The following is a 16,231-nucleotide window of genomic DNA, read 5'->3' as shown; positions in this document are numbered from 1 at the left end:
CCGTTATTCTGAAAGGTTAACAAAAAACAGAACAGACATATCGCGGTATACTTGTGGGTTGTAGTATCCTTTCCTGAACACATGGCCCAATTTAAATACAGGAAGGGACTGGAACACGGCGGCTGTGTGTAATGCTGACGCTACTGCATGTGGAACAAAATAAAAACTTCTAAAACCTTAACACAGAAGCTACACTTCATTTTAACCTAAGCACACTGAGTAACTTTCTTTTATTTTAGTTTTGTTTTTGTAAGAAACTATTTTACATTGTACTGTTATTGTGTGCAACTATTGTAATGGTTACTTACCAGCAAGTTGGTTTGTGATATAAAAAATAAAAACATTGTACGCATACTTTATCTGAGGACACTGAATGTTAACGTGTATGAGACCCTCATTGTATTGGGGTTCCAGTGCAATCTATACAATTGGAAGAACCGTTTTAAAACAACCATCAAGCTGTGTCACGGTCATTACTAACAATTATATTACTCAAATGCAGAATGAAAAAGATAGTAAAACAAACGGGACACACAAAAACAACGATGCAGTTTCCGAAAACCAAGAATTTTCTGAAAGCGAAAAGAAAATAATTCAATTACACGAAGATGCCTGCCAGGTAAGTTTTCCATTTCTTTATGGTGTAACATAAAGTAAGTTACAGTCTTCAACCTTGCAAAACTGACCTTGAGATGTGACACCGGCTCAGTTTTTGGGATGGAACCGCATAACATTCTCGCGTTTTGATTGGTCCTTGTCTGTCACAGGAATATGTCGTCACACAAGTCGGAAAGTTTGCAGGCATTTTTAACATTGCGATGAGAGAGAGAGAGAGAGAGAGAGAGATCAGCTTTCCACAACCTTTCAATTAAAATGTAATGTGCTATTTTGCTGTACTAATATAACAAACTATTATTACTTTATATGAATTATCATGTTATGCATGACTGTAAGAATTGGCTTCCTGTGGTCTTGTACTTTTTTTTCTTTCAAATAGCATTTATCTATAATCGTTTGCGCGATATATTTTAATAACGAATATATCTTCCACACTTACAGTTTTGTTACAGGATACAATAGTTTATCTCTAATGTAATCAGAGTTTTACATAGATACTGCCCCTGTTTTCATTTACGTCCCAGATTCTTGGCCACTTTGCTTTTCAGGTAATGTCCCAAATCCACGCATAAGCAGTTCACATTGTGACACGTGTTTAACACAATCAATCTGTACATATACTGTTATATATTACATTAAATAGTTACAAATTAAATTTTGTCCCACCAAAAATGTTAGATGTGCTTAAAACTCTTATTTGACTTTTCCCAATCTCTCCACTCCTCTAAACCAGTTTTACAGGTGAATGAAACAGAGATCCATGAGGTAAGAGGATTTGCCTAAACTAATGTTTATTTATTTATTGATTTATTGATTTATTTATTAAATAAAACGTGTAAGCTCTGCTTTTATTTTAAAAGGAGAACTGACATTCGAATGCTATTCAACCTTGTTAGCACGCCAGCACACAAAAAAACTGCAACCCATCACGCCATTTTAAACAATCACAGCGGACGCTGGGCAACTTAACTCCATTTGAGACAGTCTAGCACAATAACCTGATAAAATACATATGAGTTCATTTACTTGAGAGCCTTACATCAGTTAAACTGAGCGGGTTGCATTCTTTGCTTAATTTTAATTGCATATGATCTATGTATGTTGTTTGGACGGATAGTATTTAAGAATAAATTACTGAAGGGTATTTCATGGTTGTGTGTGCTTGGAGGGTTTTCTGGTGTTGGTGTATGAATGCAGGGGTTGCATGGTGTTGGTGTATGCATGCAAGGGTTGCATGGTAGTGGAGTGTGAGTGTGTGCAAGGGTTGCATGGTAGTGGAGTGTGAGTGCGTGCAAGGGTTGCATGGTGTGAGTAGAGGTGAATTGGGGTGCAGGTTTGGCATGAAAGACGTGGGCTGGAGGAAGTGTGAGAGAAGTTTGTGTTCAGGGGATATAATAAATTACCTTCATCTACTCACGATTGCATCTCATTTCTGTCCAAAAAAGAACCCGAAATTCTAGAATATATTGATGGACATTACATAAGCAAAAGAGATGTCCTTTTTTTGGAATACTATGTTCCTTCTCAAAAATGTGTTTTAATATTAGCCTTAATAAAGGAGAACGACTGCTTTAAGTAATTTTCATGTATCTACTTCAGTGCAATGTAGTTTCTTCATTGTAATAAGACATACTTTTTTAACATTTACATTTTATGTCTGTTTCTTCATAATGTTATAATATACTAATGTTTTCTGGGGAGAGTATATATATATACGTACTAAGGGTTACTCTTAAATTAATTCACAATCCAGTTTATAGTAAACTGTGCATGCATGACTTAAAAGCTCAGCTGTCAGCTGAGCAGAATATCCCAAAAGCTGGGCTGAATTCTAAAATGCAAAGCGGCCCGAATTTGGGACGTTATCTTAAAATTATAGTAGCCCAGAATTTGGGACATTATCTGCAAACCAAATTGGCCCAGAATTTCGGATGTAAATGAAACCAGGGGCAGTCTATATGTAAAACTGTGATTACATTAGAGATAGACTAATGTATCCTGTAACAAAACTAATAGTGATGGATATATATATATATATATATATATATATATATATATATATATATATATATATATATATATATATATATATATTATATTAAAATATATCGTGCAAATGATTATAGCTATGTTCTATTTGAAATAAAAAAGTACACCACCACAGAAAGCCAATTCATACATGTGTGTATAACATGATAATTCATATAGAGTAATAATAGTTTGTTATATTAGTCTCTAATATTAGTCTCCCTCTCTCTCTGATCACAATGTTAAAAATGCCTGCAAGCTTTCCCATTCATGTGATGACATATTCCTATGACAGACAAGGACCAATCAAAACACGAGACTGTTATGCGGTTCCATCCCAAAAACTGGGCCTGTGTCATACCTCAGTGTTTTAGCATGCGCACAGACAGGGTTGCGGGAATGTGATGTCCTGCGCAAGCTCAATTAGGGTTCATGCACAACACTAAGTCGTTGCCTATAGTCTGAGCGAAGACCAAACATATTAGCCTTAACAGTAAGATAAGTACAGTAGCAAAAATGACTAAATATAGAAGCAAAAGCTACTGAAAGTTTTTTACTTTTTAAATGCCCTTCTTTGTTTTGTAACAAATAATAACTATAATTACATTCTAATAATTCTACATAATAATAATAATAATAATAATAATAATAATAATAATATAATAATAATAATAATAATAATAATAATAATAAACATGCTCAGAGTATACTGCAGGATTTCATTCAAGCATTGCAAAGCATTGTAAAATAATAATACAAAAATGTTATGATCAAATCTGTACAAGGATATAACAGGGTGCTCTCCAGTCATATCCATAACTGCAGTGTCAAAGGACAAATGGCCATTCAGGGTTTAAAGGTTGCTCCAGTTGGTTTCTGTGTAATCCTGCAATAGCTATTTTTTTCTCCTGTTCCTGTTTTCTCTATGTGCTTTCTCTATTTTCTCATACAACACCTTTTTATTAAATCATTTTTTTGATCCATGTTTTAAAACCATACCCACCCACACATAGGGGTGGGCTTATTAAAAGCCTTAGTTTTTTGAGAGAACACAGCATCATTTCATAGTGCCTTGGGGCTCTGAACAGTAATGACTTACCTTGTTACAGCGTATTGCAGTTTTATAGCAAGTCTACTGAAAGTCTTCAGAAATGCAGTGTAATACAGTGGAAAATACACAGACCGTGCCAGCTTCACTATGGAATGCCTAGATGCCATCTGAAATGACAAGGCATGCCATGAATAAGCCTGAGGCCTTTCCAAGATTCTGATTCATCACACACTGAAAAACTGGGGCTTTGTTTTTACCCAAGAAACTCCTTAAAAATCTCATAGAGTAAATCTGAACATCTTAAATGTGAACTTGATTAAGACATCTAACACATACTCTATTATACTCTATGCCTGAGCATTGGTACAGGAAGTACAGAATGAGGAATAATTTCAACCTGTCAAAACATCTTATATGCATTTTGTGATTATGAGATAATCATTACCTGATCTCTACTTACTTCATAGCAGTGCAAATGGGGGAGGGAATAATGGAAACACCTTTTCATTAATACAAAAAAAAAGCTGGGAGTAAATGTATATTCTGTATGCAAACCGTAGGCAAAGTTATAAAGTGGAACTTGCATTCAGTGCTGTAGGTTTACAAATATTGAGACCATCGAGGGAGGTGTTGGAAGGTTAAGGATGGCTTGGTTGAAACGATGTGCTCAACTCCCTGGCAGAGGGAATATATATTATATATATATATATATATCATTATATATATATATATATATATATATATATATCTATATATATATATATCATACGAACATTGCAAGACATCTATGAGAAGAAAATGTCCTTTTCAGACTCCCACACAATATTTCAAGAGGCTTTCATTTGTCATCTGTGACAAATACCTTATGTGATAATGAACACTGATTATATCAAGTGAGGGCTACTTTGCATTCTCTTATATTGACTCAAACATGCATGACCTTATGTGATAATGAACACTGTCTCAAGTGAGGGCTACTTTGCATTCTCTTATATTGGCGGTATGGTCAAACATCATGACGAACATTGCAAGACATCTATGAGAAGAAAATGTCCTTTTCAGACTCCCACACAATATTTCAAGAGGCTTTCATTTGTCATCACAAGAACATGGGGGAAAATATTTAAGATACTGCTTCAATAAATAGTTTTTATTTATGTAACCCAGCTGATATTAGCATTATCACTACATGTTCCTTGAAAATTAAAGAAAACTGATTAAATGTATTCAGAGGAACCTTTAACATATTTTAGTTTAATTTAATAAGCAAAAGGCACAATTTAAAAATCAATGTGTGCAAAATTATTCAAATATATGTTTTAAGCTGATGGTGGAAAAGAACCATGCATTAGCTCAAAATAATGCTAAAAGACACTTACTATATACTATACTTATTTTGGGGAGGCAGAAACTACTCATAGGAGACTTAAAGAAAATTATAAGAAAAAAACCAGGACATTTTTACAGAATTGTACAATAAGAACATAAAACGCTTTATTTTGTTTCTAGGCTGGGCAACAGACATATATAGACCCTGCAACTGGTTATCTGGTGTTTACCCGAGATGCCCACCTTCAGCGAGGGAAATGCTGTGGTTCTGCATGCAGACATGTACGTATATCAGTATAATGTGTTTCAGAATAAGACCCTTCCTGGGCCTACAACATTCAAAGGAAGAGAGAAAAGGCAACAAACAAACATAACTGGCAACCATTTTTGACATTATTGGTAGATGTTTTGTAAATGCAGTGACTGCACAATGTTATGCAGTTAACCCTAAAAATGTCCCAGTATTCAGTTATATTTTCTTTTTAATTTTTTATTTTATCTACTCTCTCAACAGTGTCCGTATGGACAAGTCAGTGTGAAGGATCCAGCCAAAAAGAAGCAATTTAATTCGCTCTTTTACATATGATGATGGAGTTGCATCTGAACTGAATGCTTTCCACATCTTACAACAATAGAAGAAACAGTGAAGAAACCTGAAATAAAGATCAATGACAAGCACTTTTAAATTGTGACACTATAATAGTACTTAATCAAAAGGCATGCTGTGATTTACAGTGCACGTTTCTTAAACACCCAAAAGTCAAATACATTCATTAAAAAAAACTGTGTTTTAAATAAATGCAATTGACTCTGCACCACTACTTGTGTGTTTTCCTTTGGTTTTCCTGATTCCTGATGACAGCCAAATAACACTATAATACAGCTCTACACAGCACCTAACAACATCAACAAATAACACTACTATACAGCTCTACACACCACCTAACATCAACAAATGAGCTCTGTTTGCAAACATCCTACTTTATCCATCTATTCACACACAATATTTCTCATTCTACAATAAATGACACATTGTTTAACTACTTGCATGCTGCTGTTGCCATTGCAGAAAAATGAGCACCAAAAAAAAATATGGATACAGTTTTAAAGGAAAATACTGTTAACGGCAACACCCTAGTGGCAATCCTAGTGATATGTATATTGTTGACCCTATGTCAGTTCGTGGAAATATCTTTAAACACCAAGGTGGTCCCCCTACTGAAAAATGAAATGGAACTTCCATGCTACCACACTCAAAGCTGGCATATGCGTGACCTATTTTTCCTGTGCGGCTGACAGTCCGTTGTTGCTTGTGTTTTTCCAATTTCAGTTCCAGGTGGGTCCCAAGCTAACTGCTTACGTATCAAAAGCAAGCACAGCATCAGCATGGAGCTTCATAATCACTGCAGTGCTGAAGAGGACAGGTTTCCTCAGTGCAGTCACTGCAGATGAGAAACGTGTTTATTACTTTCAACTCTGAATCGGCGCAACAGAGCATGCAGTAGCAACATTCTTTCTGGGTGGCAAAGGTGTCATACCCATCAGCTACCTGGTCCACTTACAACGGCTGTGTTTTTTGTTTTGTTTTTTGCCTCGGGATTGAGCTGTCACAATAACTAGATACATTGCCATTCACTGTGTAAGAAACTGCTAAGAAGGTCTTTAAGTGTCCTTACCATATGTGGTAGTAACAGAAGATCACATTGTCTGCTAAAAAAACAGGCTCCATCAAACAAGAGCGCCGACATGCCTATATAGATCTTATTAAGTGAGCTACCAGAGACGCTGGTTGCTGTTGCATTGATTCTTTAAATGTAATATGTATATAATTCCAAAGCATTCTTTGACTAATTATGTTACAGAAAATATCCTTGCAGTTGTTGATTTGTTTTAAACCCCTGGAAATACTGTATTTGTTCATTTGTAATACAGTGTAAACACAATGCTGTTGTATAACTCATCAGACAATGAGAGGAAGTAGAATGGTACCACTTATCATCAGTTGGTATAAGAGCCATGGAAACTTGAAATGCACAATATTCAGAGTGGATTACATTGTTGGGGTGGCTTTCAGATTTTATCATCTGCCTTTAATGACTGCTAAATGTGGCTTGATTGAAAACAGCAAACATGCTTAATATATCCTGGAGGTGTTTCAATTATATTACAAATCTCTGTAACATATAGCACACCACACCCACGTCATGTTATAAGAACAGTCTATTTAAACAGGAGTCTATCTCAAAAAGCACCCACGTCTCCAGCCAACATAAAGGGAATTATGTAAGTTGAAAGTTCTGATACAACCTAAACTGTTACTTTAATAACAGCCTGGCAATCAGAAGAAACAAGCTTTTAAAGTGTGTGATGGTATGGTTATGTAGGGTCTATAGGCTATTGCCAGGAAAAGTTAATGTTTCATTATGATTGCTTGCAGCTGGCAAGTTCAACATGTTTAAAATGTATGTTATATATATTATATATATATATATATATATATATATATATATATATATATATATATATATATATATATATATATATATATATATATATACACACACACACAATTATTTAGGCCTACCAGTATTGCAATGTTTAATTGTATCTGTGGTGATGTGATGTAAATGGGGTAATGCCTGTTCATAAATATATATATAATAATCCCTTAGTCATTAAGTTGTACTAGTTAAACATAAATGCTGTATGGTCTAGTTCATATTCATCACAGTAAATGTCTTGTTCAGTCATGATTGCAGTTGCTTAGTTGTCCCACTCTTACTCAGGATGTATCTTTATCTCCCACAATATTTTGCAGCTGAACACTTTTTCTTGAAAAACAAGAGCTTTATTTTTAAATAGGCTATAATATATGTTAGACTTTGTGGTTTGTTTAGAACACATTTGTCATATTTTCAATTTATTTCAATGTATAAGGTCAGCTGGATTGTCATGGTACTAAAAGAATGTGATTACTGTATTTTAAATCTGTTTATAGTGTTTATAGAGTATATACAGTCTGCTTTTTGCACTGACAAAATGTTGTCTCTTATATAAGAAGAATAATTTGTTTCGCTTTGCAAGGTATTTGTTAAATCCTAGTTATTTTATTTAAAAATCTGTGATGCCTTAGAATATAAACAAAGATGATTTTCATTTATGACAATCCAAACAATAACTATAAAAACAGTGTGTGATAAGCATTGTATTAACAGGAAAATTCAAAGTGCAATGAGTCTTCAGAATAATATTGCACTGCAGTCCTTATATCTGTTTCATGTGTTTGTATTAGCAGACGTTACCGCCCTCAAATTCGCTCGCGTGTTAATAATCCAGATTAACCTAGCGACTTCAGGGCCCTATTCAAAATATAACATTATCAAAACCGCTTTTTTGTAATGAATATGTTGAAGCCCCATAAAAATGTAATCTTACTTTTGAACATGGCCCAGATATATGCCTTGGTACCAGTATCCTATAAATTATATCTATGGATATTTTAGGAGATCCCGAGGCTTGCACGACCTCTTTGAACAATATAGTGTTTGTTGTCAATTGTTATCTCATTCAACAGCAAACCTGAAATATTTAACCGCTCTTATCTAAATAATAGTGAATCTGAGTTTTGAGAGAACACTCTTCTGTAAAATAAAAGAACGTTATGCTAAGTAATTAAGGATTGTGTTTGTTAGAATACGTGCGAGAATCCAATTTCTCATGTTCCAAAAAACCACAAGGACGAAGTTGAAATTTAAATATAAATTCTAGCACGAGCAACAAATCCCCAAACTGGTATTAATACATTCAACAACAGGTTTGTTAAGGCACGAGTTGTATACGTTTAGTGCATTTAATCTCTTTATTTGCTCAGTCCGAGCTCTTTTCTTTCAGTTAAATTGAAATGTAATAAATAAAATAAATATAATTTAATACAAAAAATGAGATTTGCCTTTTAAACGCATCGATTTATTTTTTAACTTATCTTTAATTCTAAATGCTCAAAGAACCAAACGTACCCAATCAAATATGCCCACCATGGTCAAATCTATCAATTAGGAAAGTCATTATTTTTTTTTTAACCAGGTAAATCCAGTGAGGGAAAAAAAAAAATGTTTACAATGGCGACCAGGCCAAAATCAGAAGAGTCTATATTACAAAAAAATAGAGAGCAGCCAACCAGAAACTATACACAGAAGTATAAGTCTAGGATATGAAATAGAAATATTTTCAATTATTGAGTCCGACATTTAGACAAAATCATGTGTATTTCCATCCTATTTGTGTGTGTGTGTGTGTGTGTGTGTGCGCGCGTGTGGTATATATATATATATATATATATATATATATATATATATATATATATTATATATATATATAATATATATATATATATATATATATTAAATGTTGTAGTTGTTGAACTAAAGTTGGCAACATATTACCCAAGAAGACTATTATAGTACAGCTCACTGTGCTTTTTAGAAAATATATGTCGCTCGTTTAAATATTAAACTGTGTCACTCATTTTACCATTTTCGCCTGAGGGCTGTACACTACTTGTTATGACATCTCCTAATTGGGATCCCAATGTGATAAATGGGCCAATGAATCGAGACTGGCAAATTAACGAGTGGACTGCAAAATCACTTTGCAAAGTCTGCAAAAATGAAATAAATCTGCAAACCATCTATTTAAAAAATTAAATTGCTTTCGGTTTACTTGCTTTCAATGATTCTTGTTGGCAAAATCTGTGTTTAAAGGAGAGCCAATAAATCGTTTACATAACACCAACAGCGTCATTTCTAAATAATTAATAGCTATATAACCCCATAATATATGTTTAAACCAATTCCATTAAATGTATATCATAAAGACCGACAGTATTCGTACATTTTGGGTAATTCATATCCCACGGACAGTGTTTAACCAAATGCAACCAAGCAGTAGTACTAAATATATAATTACTAAAGATTACATTTAAAAAAAATGTCCTCTTATTCATGACGGTATATAGCTTAATAAGTATATACAGTTATCGGAAATGTAAGATGGTGTTAAGTGAAATTGACTATAAGACAGTCTGTCTAGGCCAGCAGGTTTATCCTTATTGGATTCCATACCTTGCATACATATAAATCCAAAATCTAACAATAACGTTTTTGTGATTTGTTTAATTTTATTCATGTGTTTTCTTTTATTTTTTTCTGTAGCTTGTATTATCGTAGTTGCTTGGACATTCATGAGCTGGAATTGGTCTATGCATGAATAGGCTAGTCTATAAAATTATAAAACATTTACATATATTTGTATATTTTTTTGGAATCTTGTTGCTTACAATGGTAAAGGAAATCAACTTTAGCTCACCCAACGCTGAAGTTACCCTATGTGTATGTAAATTGATTGATGCCTGTGTTATTCAGCCTGCAGTATATTCCTACAATAAGTTATGTGTAAATGTCATACATAATTATATTTTAAGGTTGACTTATATTTCACCGGTGGCTATTAGAAAAGAAGAAATTATGTTTTCAAATATAATAAATATGCAGGTCTATTTATACACCTCTAAATTCAGGTATCAAGCAGATAAGCTATAGGCTACTGTCCAGGCAGAGATGCAGGGGAGGGTCAGGGATCAATCAGCAATGTAGCAGACTGTGAAGAATGAAGGAGAGTTGCTATCCACCAAGCAGCTGGTTTATTTTAATTAACTCAGGAACTCTACAAGAAACAAGGAACAACCCCCATCTACTGGCAGAATCGCTGCAATCTCTTCCCCATCATATATCCACCCTCAGTCACCGGTGCACATTTTCACATTGGGAAGATTCTAAGACCTCAAGGTAAGACAATTCTGCCTTTTCTTTATTGAGATTTAAAATGGCACATCTGTGCATTATACTTTATATTATCTAAATTAGCTTGTGTTAACGTTTAGTATACGCAGGTCAAATTTCCTTAGCAACCTATGAATGCATTGCTATAGCGGAGTTGTCGGAGACAGTGGTTTTTGTGATGCCAGTTTGATTAATGGCAGGTATTGTTTGGAAAGCCAATAGGGCCATGTACCTGTCCCGTAACGTCACATCTTCATCCAGATTTTAAATGTGGTGCATTGTGGAAGTAGATTGATTATCGGCGTAAGACATCTTTAGAGTGGTAAGGGTTTGAAATTAGAAAAAGCCTGGACATAGACTATTTTACAATACGTTAAATAATTTAACAATGTAGTCGTTTTTTGTAGTTAACAAATAGTCGCCCAAAAGAGATCATGGTGTTGAGGATTTGAATTTTCTATACCCGGGTATTACTAGCAACTGCATGTAGGTATTAGGTTGGTGTATTAATTACAATGTATTTGCCCAGACATAAACGGCACCCGAATAATATAGCTATTACATATTAATGTTTTGTTTATATTTTTCAACATGGAAATACACAATATTATACAACACAAGTATTTCACTCAAGGTAATTAGTGCTATGACTTTCATTTATTATCAACATGCTTTTGACAAAAGCATACATATATATATATATATATATATATATATATATATATATATATATATATATATATATATATATATATATATATATATATATATTATTGTAGATAATGTTATTTTAAAATTTTTAAACATTTCCAATAAGGGGATATATATATATATATATATATATATATATATATATATATATATATATATATATATATATATATATATATATATATATATATATTAATCGGTGAAGCCACTTAACCATTAGGTATAATTTAAAGATTAGGTATGTTTAAATGTTTTAAATGATTATCATCATTAAAAAATCGATTTCTGTTTGTAAGAAAACTATAATAACATTATCTATATAATATTACTAAAGGATTAGATAAAGGGGCATTCAGAACAGAAAATAGGAGGCACTTTTTTACACAGAGAATTGTGAGGGTCTGGAACCAACTCCCCTGTAATGTTATTGAAGCGGGATCCTTCAAGAAGCTACTTGATGAGATTTGGGAATCAACAAGCTACTAATAACCAAACGAGCAAGATGGGCCGAATGGCCTCCTCTTGTTTGTAAACTTTCTTATATTAAGAATACATGTACTAGATCATGCCGCTATTAACTAAATATATACTGCGAGGTTTCAAATCATTTTTTTTTTTTTTTTTTTTAAACAGTGGATGCTATTCTACGTCTCTGAAAAATGTTAGTAAGCAGTCTAATTCAATCGCCAGCGGTATCAAAAAAGTATCAAATAGATTATTTACATAATTTGCAATAAATAAAATAAAAATACGTTTTAACAAAATAGCCAGCCTTTTGATTATAGGCCTACGTATCTTTACTTATATCTGTGTGCATGGTATGGGATCTTGATAATTACATAACTAAATCCTTCACGCTGTAATAGCTTTCCCGTCTTAGACCGTGGTTTAGAATTATGAGGTTTATCAGGCAAATCTCATGCAAATAATGTATTATAAACCTTACTGGTAAAGAAGAGAACAAGTATCTCCGAAATGTCTTAACATTTCCATACAATAGTCTAATAAAACCGTGGCACTCGGGGTTTTTTTTTTTTTTTTTTTTTTTTTGTGGGGGAAGGTCTAAAGCCTATTAATTTGTATTTCAAAATAACAAACTCATAATGTCAGAAGAAGACTTGCCATTAGTATTCCTAAAAGTAATTGGTTTAATTGGTGAGCGTGTGAACTGCTTTTCATCTAAAATGTGTTATGCAGGGTAAATCCAATTACCATGCAGAATTTATTTAAGTTCACAATCAAAGATTTGAAAATATTTTAAATTAAAATTTCAATTTGTTTAATTTTGCAAATTTCACACAATTCATCCTATATCACGTGGCAAAGAAATAAGGGTGTACGACGAATATGGTTTTATTTCATTTGTAACTAAAGCTTATTTTATATTATTGATAGGCTAATATTGTTTTGCGTGTATTTATTTATTTTTTAATTTAGTTCAGTATAGACCCTTACATGTCGCAGATTCAAGGTTAAGTACTTATTTCTCCTTTCGTGTGCGCTGGTGTCATTAAAATTATTGAGAATACGTTACACAGGACTGACAGAGCGAAAACAATAGTCTCCTTAATTAGTAGCAAATCCAGGTTGTGAGGTTTAGCCTTTCTGAGTTATGCTACTGAGCTGCCAATTACACGTTTTTGAGCTATTAAGCCGAGATGGATATGTAAATGAAACATTTTTTCCCAGTATTGGCAAGGATCGCTATAATGCACCTGCGGGTTTGCATTGTGCGAGAGGGAAAGTACTTTCCTTTATTTAGAAAAACGAAAACAAAAACATACTACTCATCCATCTATTAATATGTTTCCTTTGAAAAGGACTGGTGTAAAAGATAATGAACTCTTCACAAGACCTAGATGGTGGGGAATTGAAACCTTGCAATTTTAATCATAAATGTAGGCTTTCATTAAAGCCATCAAAATGTAACCCTGCATTGTGCTTTTTGAACTTTAGAACATCGTAATTATAAAGCACTTAATCTAGCACTAAAAACACAAAATGCATGATTAAGAAAAACTACAACATTCTAATTTACAATTATTTGCATTACAACTTCTCTCATTTTCATTCATACACGTTTGTTTACAACATTTGTTGCTACCCTGCACAGCTTTTTAAAATATGTGTTATCCTTGTTTTATTTGTTGTAAAATAAAAATGTATTTTTTTTTTTTTTTTTGGTTGCTTGCAAGTTATGAGGGGTCCTGTCGCTTTCTTATTGGATTATAATATGTCATTCTCTTTCGCTATTTTAAAGCTATACATTTACATCCATATCTGCAGGCAGTGATTTCATTAAACTGCTATAGATAATATCTGTTCATCTACTCTATTAAATCACAAAACTGTTGATGTAAACCAAACGTATTAGGAATGTTGTACTACCATAGAAAACATAGTCTCAGATCACTGGAATTCCCACTGAGTATTAAAATGTCGAGGATAGATAGCTGTTTTATTTAAACAGCATTGATTTCTCTTCAAAACGACTAATCACATTACTTACAGTAAATAGCAGGCCTGCTGTCAGATTATAGCATGCCAACAAAAAAGCAAATCACTGTTTATTTCACATGATTAGTATAATTTACACATGCAGTTGTGCCTTATGGACTGAATTCTAGTGTCTGGGTAGTGTGAGGGACTCAGTCCAGACCGTCACATTTTGTACAGGTCTATTATACAACAAAAGCGGAGAAGTCAGATTAAAATTAGATGCTGACTAATTTAATTTAGTTTGTTAACAAGCTCAGGAGATATGTGCATGGGGGTTGTGAAAAAAAAAAAAAAAATCTTCATATAATAAGTTTAAGGTGGATGCGGGTGTGTGGTTGTAGTATGATCCCTAAGGGTTAGAGGAGAAACGACTCGCTATCATGAAGTTCCTACAGAATGGTTTGAGGTGTAATCTATACAGTTGGCAGACGCTACTCTTGAAGGGTTAGTGACATACTAATACCAAGACAAAGGATTTAACTCAGCACACTGCTTTGCAATATAACACATGGTAACGAACATTAAAAATATACTTGTCTTTGCTAGTGCGATAAGTGTACCCATAAAGCTATGTGTCCATCGCTAAGAGATTTCCCCAATATATAAAAAAATATATATATATATATATATATATATATATATATATATATATATATATATATAATAATATATATATATATATAATATATATATTATATATATATAATGTACAAAGTGCAACATGGTTTTTAAATGAACTATAAAAAATATTTAATATAAGACGTTTAAAGTGCAACATGGTTTCAGTAGATTGCACAAAACAACTCTTCGGTCTACATACTTAAACTAAAGGCTAAACAAATTACTTATTAAAATTGTCACACTGTTGTGTTGCAATAAAGATGACAAGAAACTTAACACTGATTGCATGTCCCTACATTAAAATCAAAACATGAATTTGCCTATTCGTTTTCTTATTGTTGTATACTGTGCATCATTGCTGTTTGTTTACATATAGTCATGATTTCAGTAATAGTTTCTTTGGACGTGTTAAAATATCCAACACAGTCAAGAAACGATCTGTTTTTATAATAACACATTAGGGTTCTTGGGGATCTACAGCCTCTATATTGATAAGGAAACTACTATTATTCGACAACAACATCCTGCTTGAGCAGCCATGAGATTTTTATGTGATTTTTTTTTTAGTTTTTAGGTTTATATTGAACTCACCACAGCGAAATGGAAAACTTTTTGCTGAATAACTTCTGACTATAAACGTGAATAGAAATTTAACAAAACGTATAACAGAAATAAACGACAATATATAGACAAATGACTGTGTGTTTTAAACTGCAGATCTGAGTAATTATCTGAAAAGGGGTTCTAGTTCCAAAGATCCGGGACGACGTTTGCTTAACTTTTCCTGCGCAAAATACAAAGGATTGAAATGATTTCCAATAATTATCCAAATAAAAAAAGCATCACTATCACGTTGCCTCTCTCTTTACCATTGCTGCCTATCACCATGGGTTTGAGAAGAGTATGACAGGTCTTTGTTGCTGAATAGAAATCAGTGGCAATTCAGCGAGGGAGAACTCCTCCTACCCAATTATCCAAACTGGGCAGGCTTTTGCTCCCTTCACAAATAGGACACAGCGCTGAAATCCAGGCAGTCGCAGCCTGACCTTCAAGCACCCTAAACGAAATCAGGGACTGCAGAAAAATACCGACCCGCATTATTATTGTTTGTTCCACCACTGTTTAGTTTGGTTGCCTTATTATCTGGACTACACTTCTGTGCAAGCTCATTACCAAGAGTGGGCAGCAACCTCTATGCTGCGAGTTTTTGTTTTGTTTTGTTTTTTGTTCTTCTTTGCATTTTTTTGTTAATAGTTTTAAGTTGTACTTATACTTGCAAAAGTAAAAGTAAGCATCTGTGTGTATCTTTTGCTGTAGATATTTTTGGATGATCGTCTAATACTCTTGAGGTGTATATGGAAGTGGTGGGGTGCAGGGCAGAAGAAAACACTTGCACATTCCGTCCATCAGCCATGCTTTTCCATGGAATTTCCGGGGATCATATCCAAGGAATCATGGAGGAGATGGAAAGGAGATCTAAATCAGAATCTCACCTGGTCAAGGGGGTCCAAATGAACGTAAGGGACACGGTAAGGAG

General features: G+C 33.4%; 2 protein-coding genes across 4 annotated transcripts in view; both read left to right on the top strand.

Annotated features, from left to right (window-relative positions):
* Positions 1-5,841, top strand: c14h1orf53 (chromosome 14 C1orf53 homolog). Its single transcript, XM_041271107.1, has 3 exons — positions 1-619; positions 5,207-5,308; positions 5,541-5,841. Exons 1-3 carry the CDS (start codon positions 374-376, stop codon positions 5,610-5,612), a joined length of 420 nt encoding a protein of 139 aa, XP_041127041.1. The 5' UTR covers positions 1-373; the 3' UTR covers positions 5,613-5,841.
* Positions 5,842-10,803: 4,962 nt separating this feature from the next.
* Positions 10,804-16,231, top strand: part of LOC121326425 (LIM/homeobox protein Lhx9) — a 17,581-nt gene continuing 12,153 nt past the window's right edge. For 2 of the 3 annotated variants that reach the window (XM_041269685.1, XM_041269684.1), the window contains exon 1: positions 15,740-16,223. In XM_041269685.1, coding sequence (XP_041125619.1) covers positions 16,050-16,223 — 174 coding nt within the window. In that variant the 5' untranslated portion in view covers positions 15,740-16,049. Of the gene's footprint in view, positions 10,870-15,739; positions 16,224-16,231 lie in introns of those variants that run through there. The other variant, XM_041269683.1, reaches the window with a different exon arrangement.

Source organism: Polyodon spathula, chromosome 14 (assembly GCF_017654505.1).
Source record: "Polyodon spathula isolate WHYD16114869_AA chromosome 14, ASM1765450v1, whole genome shotgun sequence".
Lineage (NCBI taxonomy): Eukaryota > Metazoa > Chordata > Actinopteri > Acipenseriformes > Polyodontidae > Polyodon > Polyodon spathula.
The sequence above is the reverse complement of the archived record's forward strand: the minus strand, read 5'-3'. Positions and strand labels throughout refer to the sequence as shown.

Coding starts and splice junctions, on each gene's coding strand:
- c14h1orf53 (XM_041271107.1), top strand. CDS start 374: ATGTTAACGTGTATGAGACCCTCATTGTATTGGGGTTCCAGTGCAATC. Junction 620..5,206: donor TACACGAAGATGCCTGCCAG/GTAAGTTTTCCA, acceptor TTTTGTTTCTAG/GCTGGGCAACAGACATATAT. Junction 5,309..5,540: donor GTGGTTCTGCATGCAGACAT/GTACGTATATCA, acceptor CTCTCTCAACAG/TGTCCGTATGGACAAGTCAG.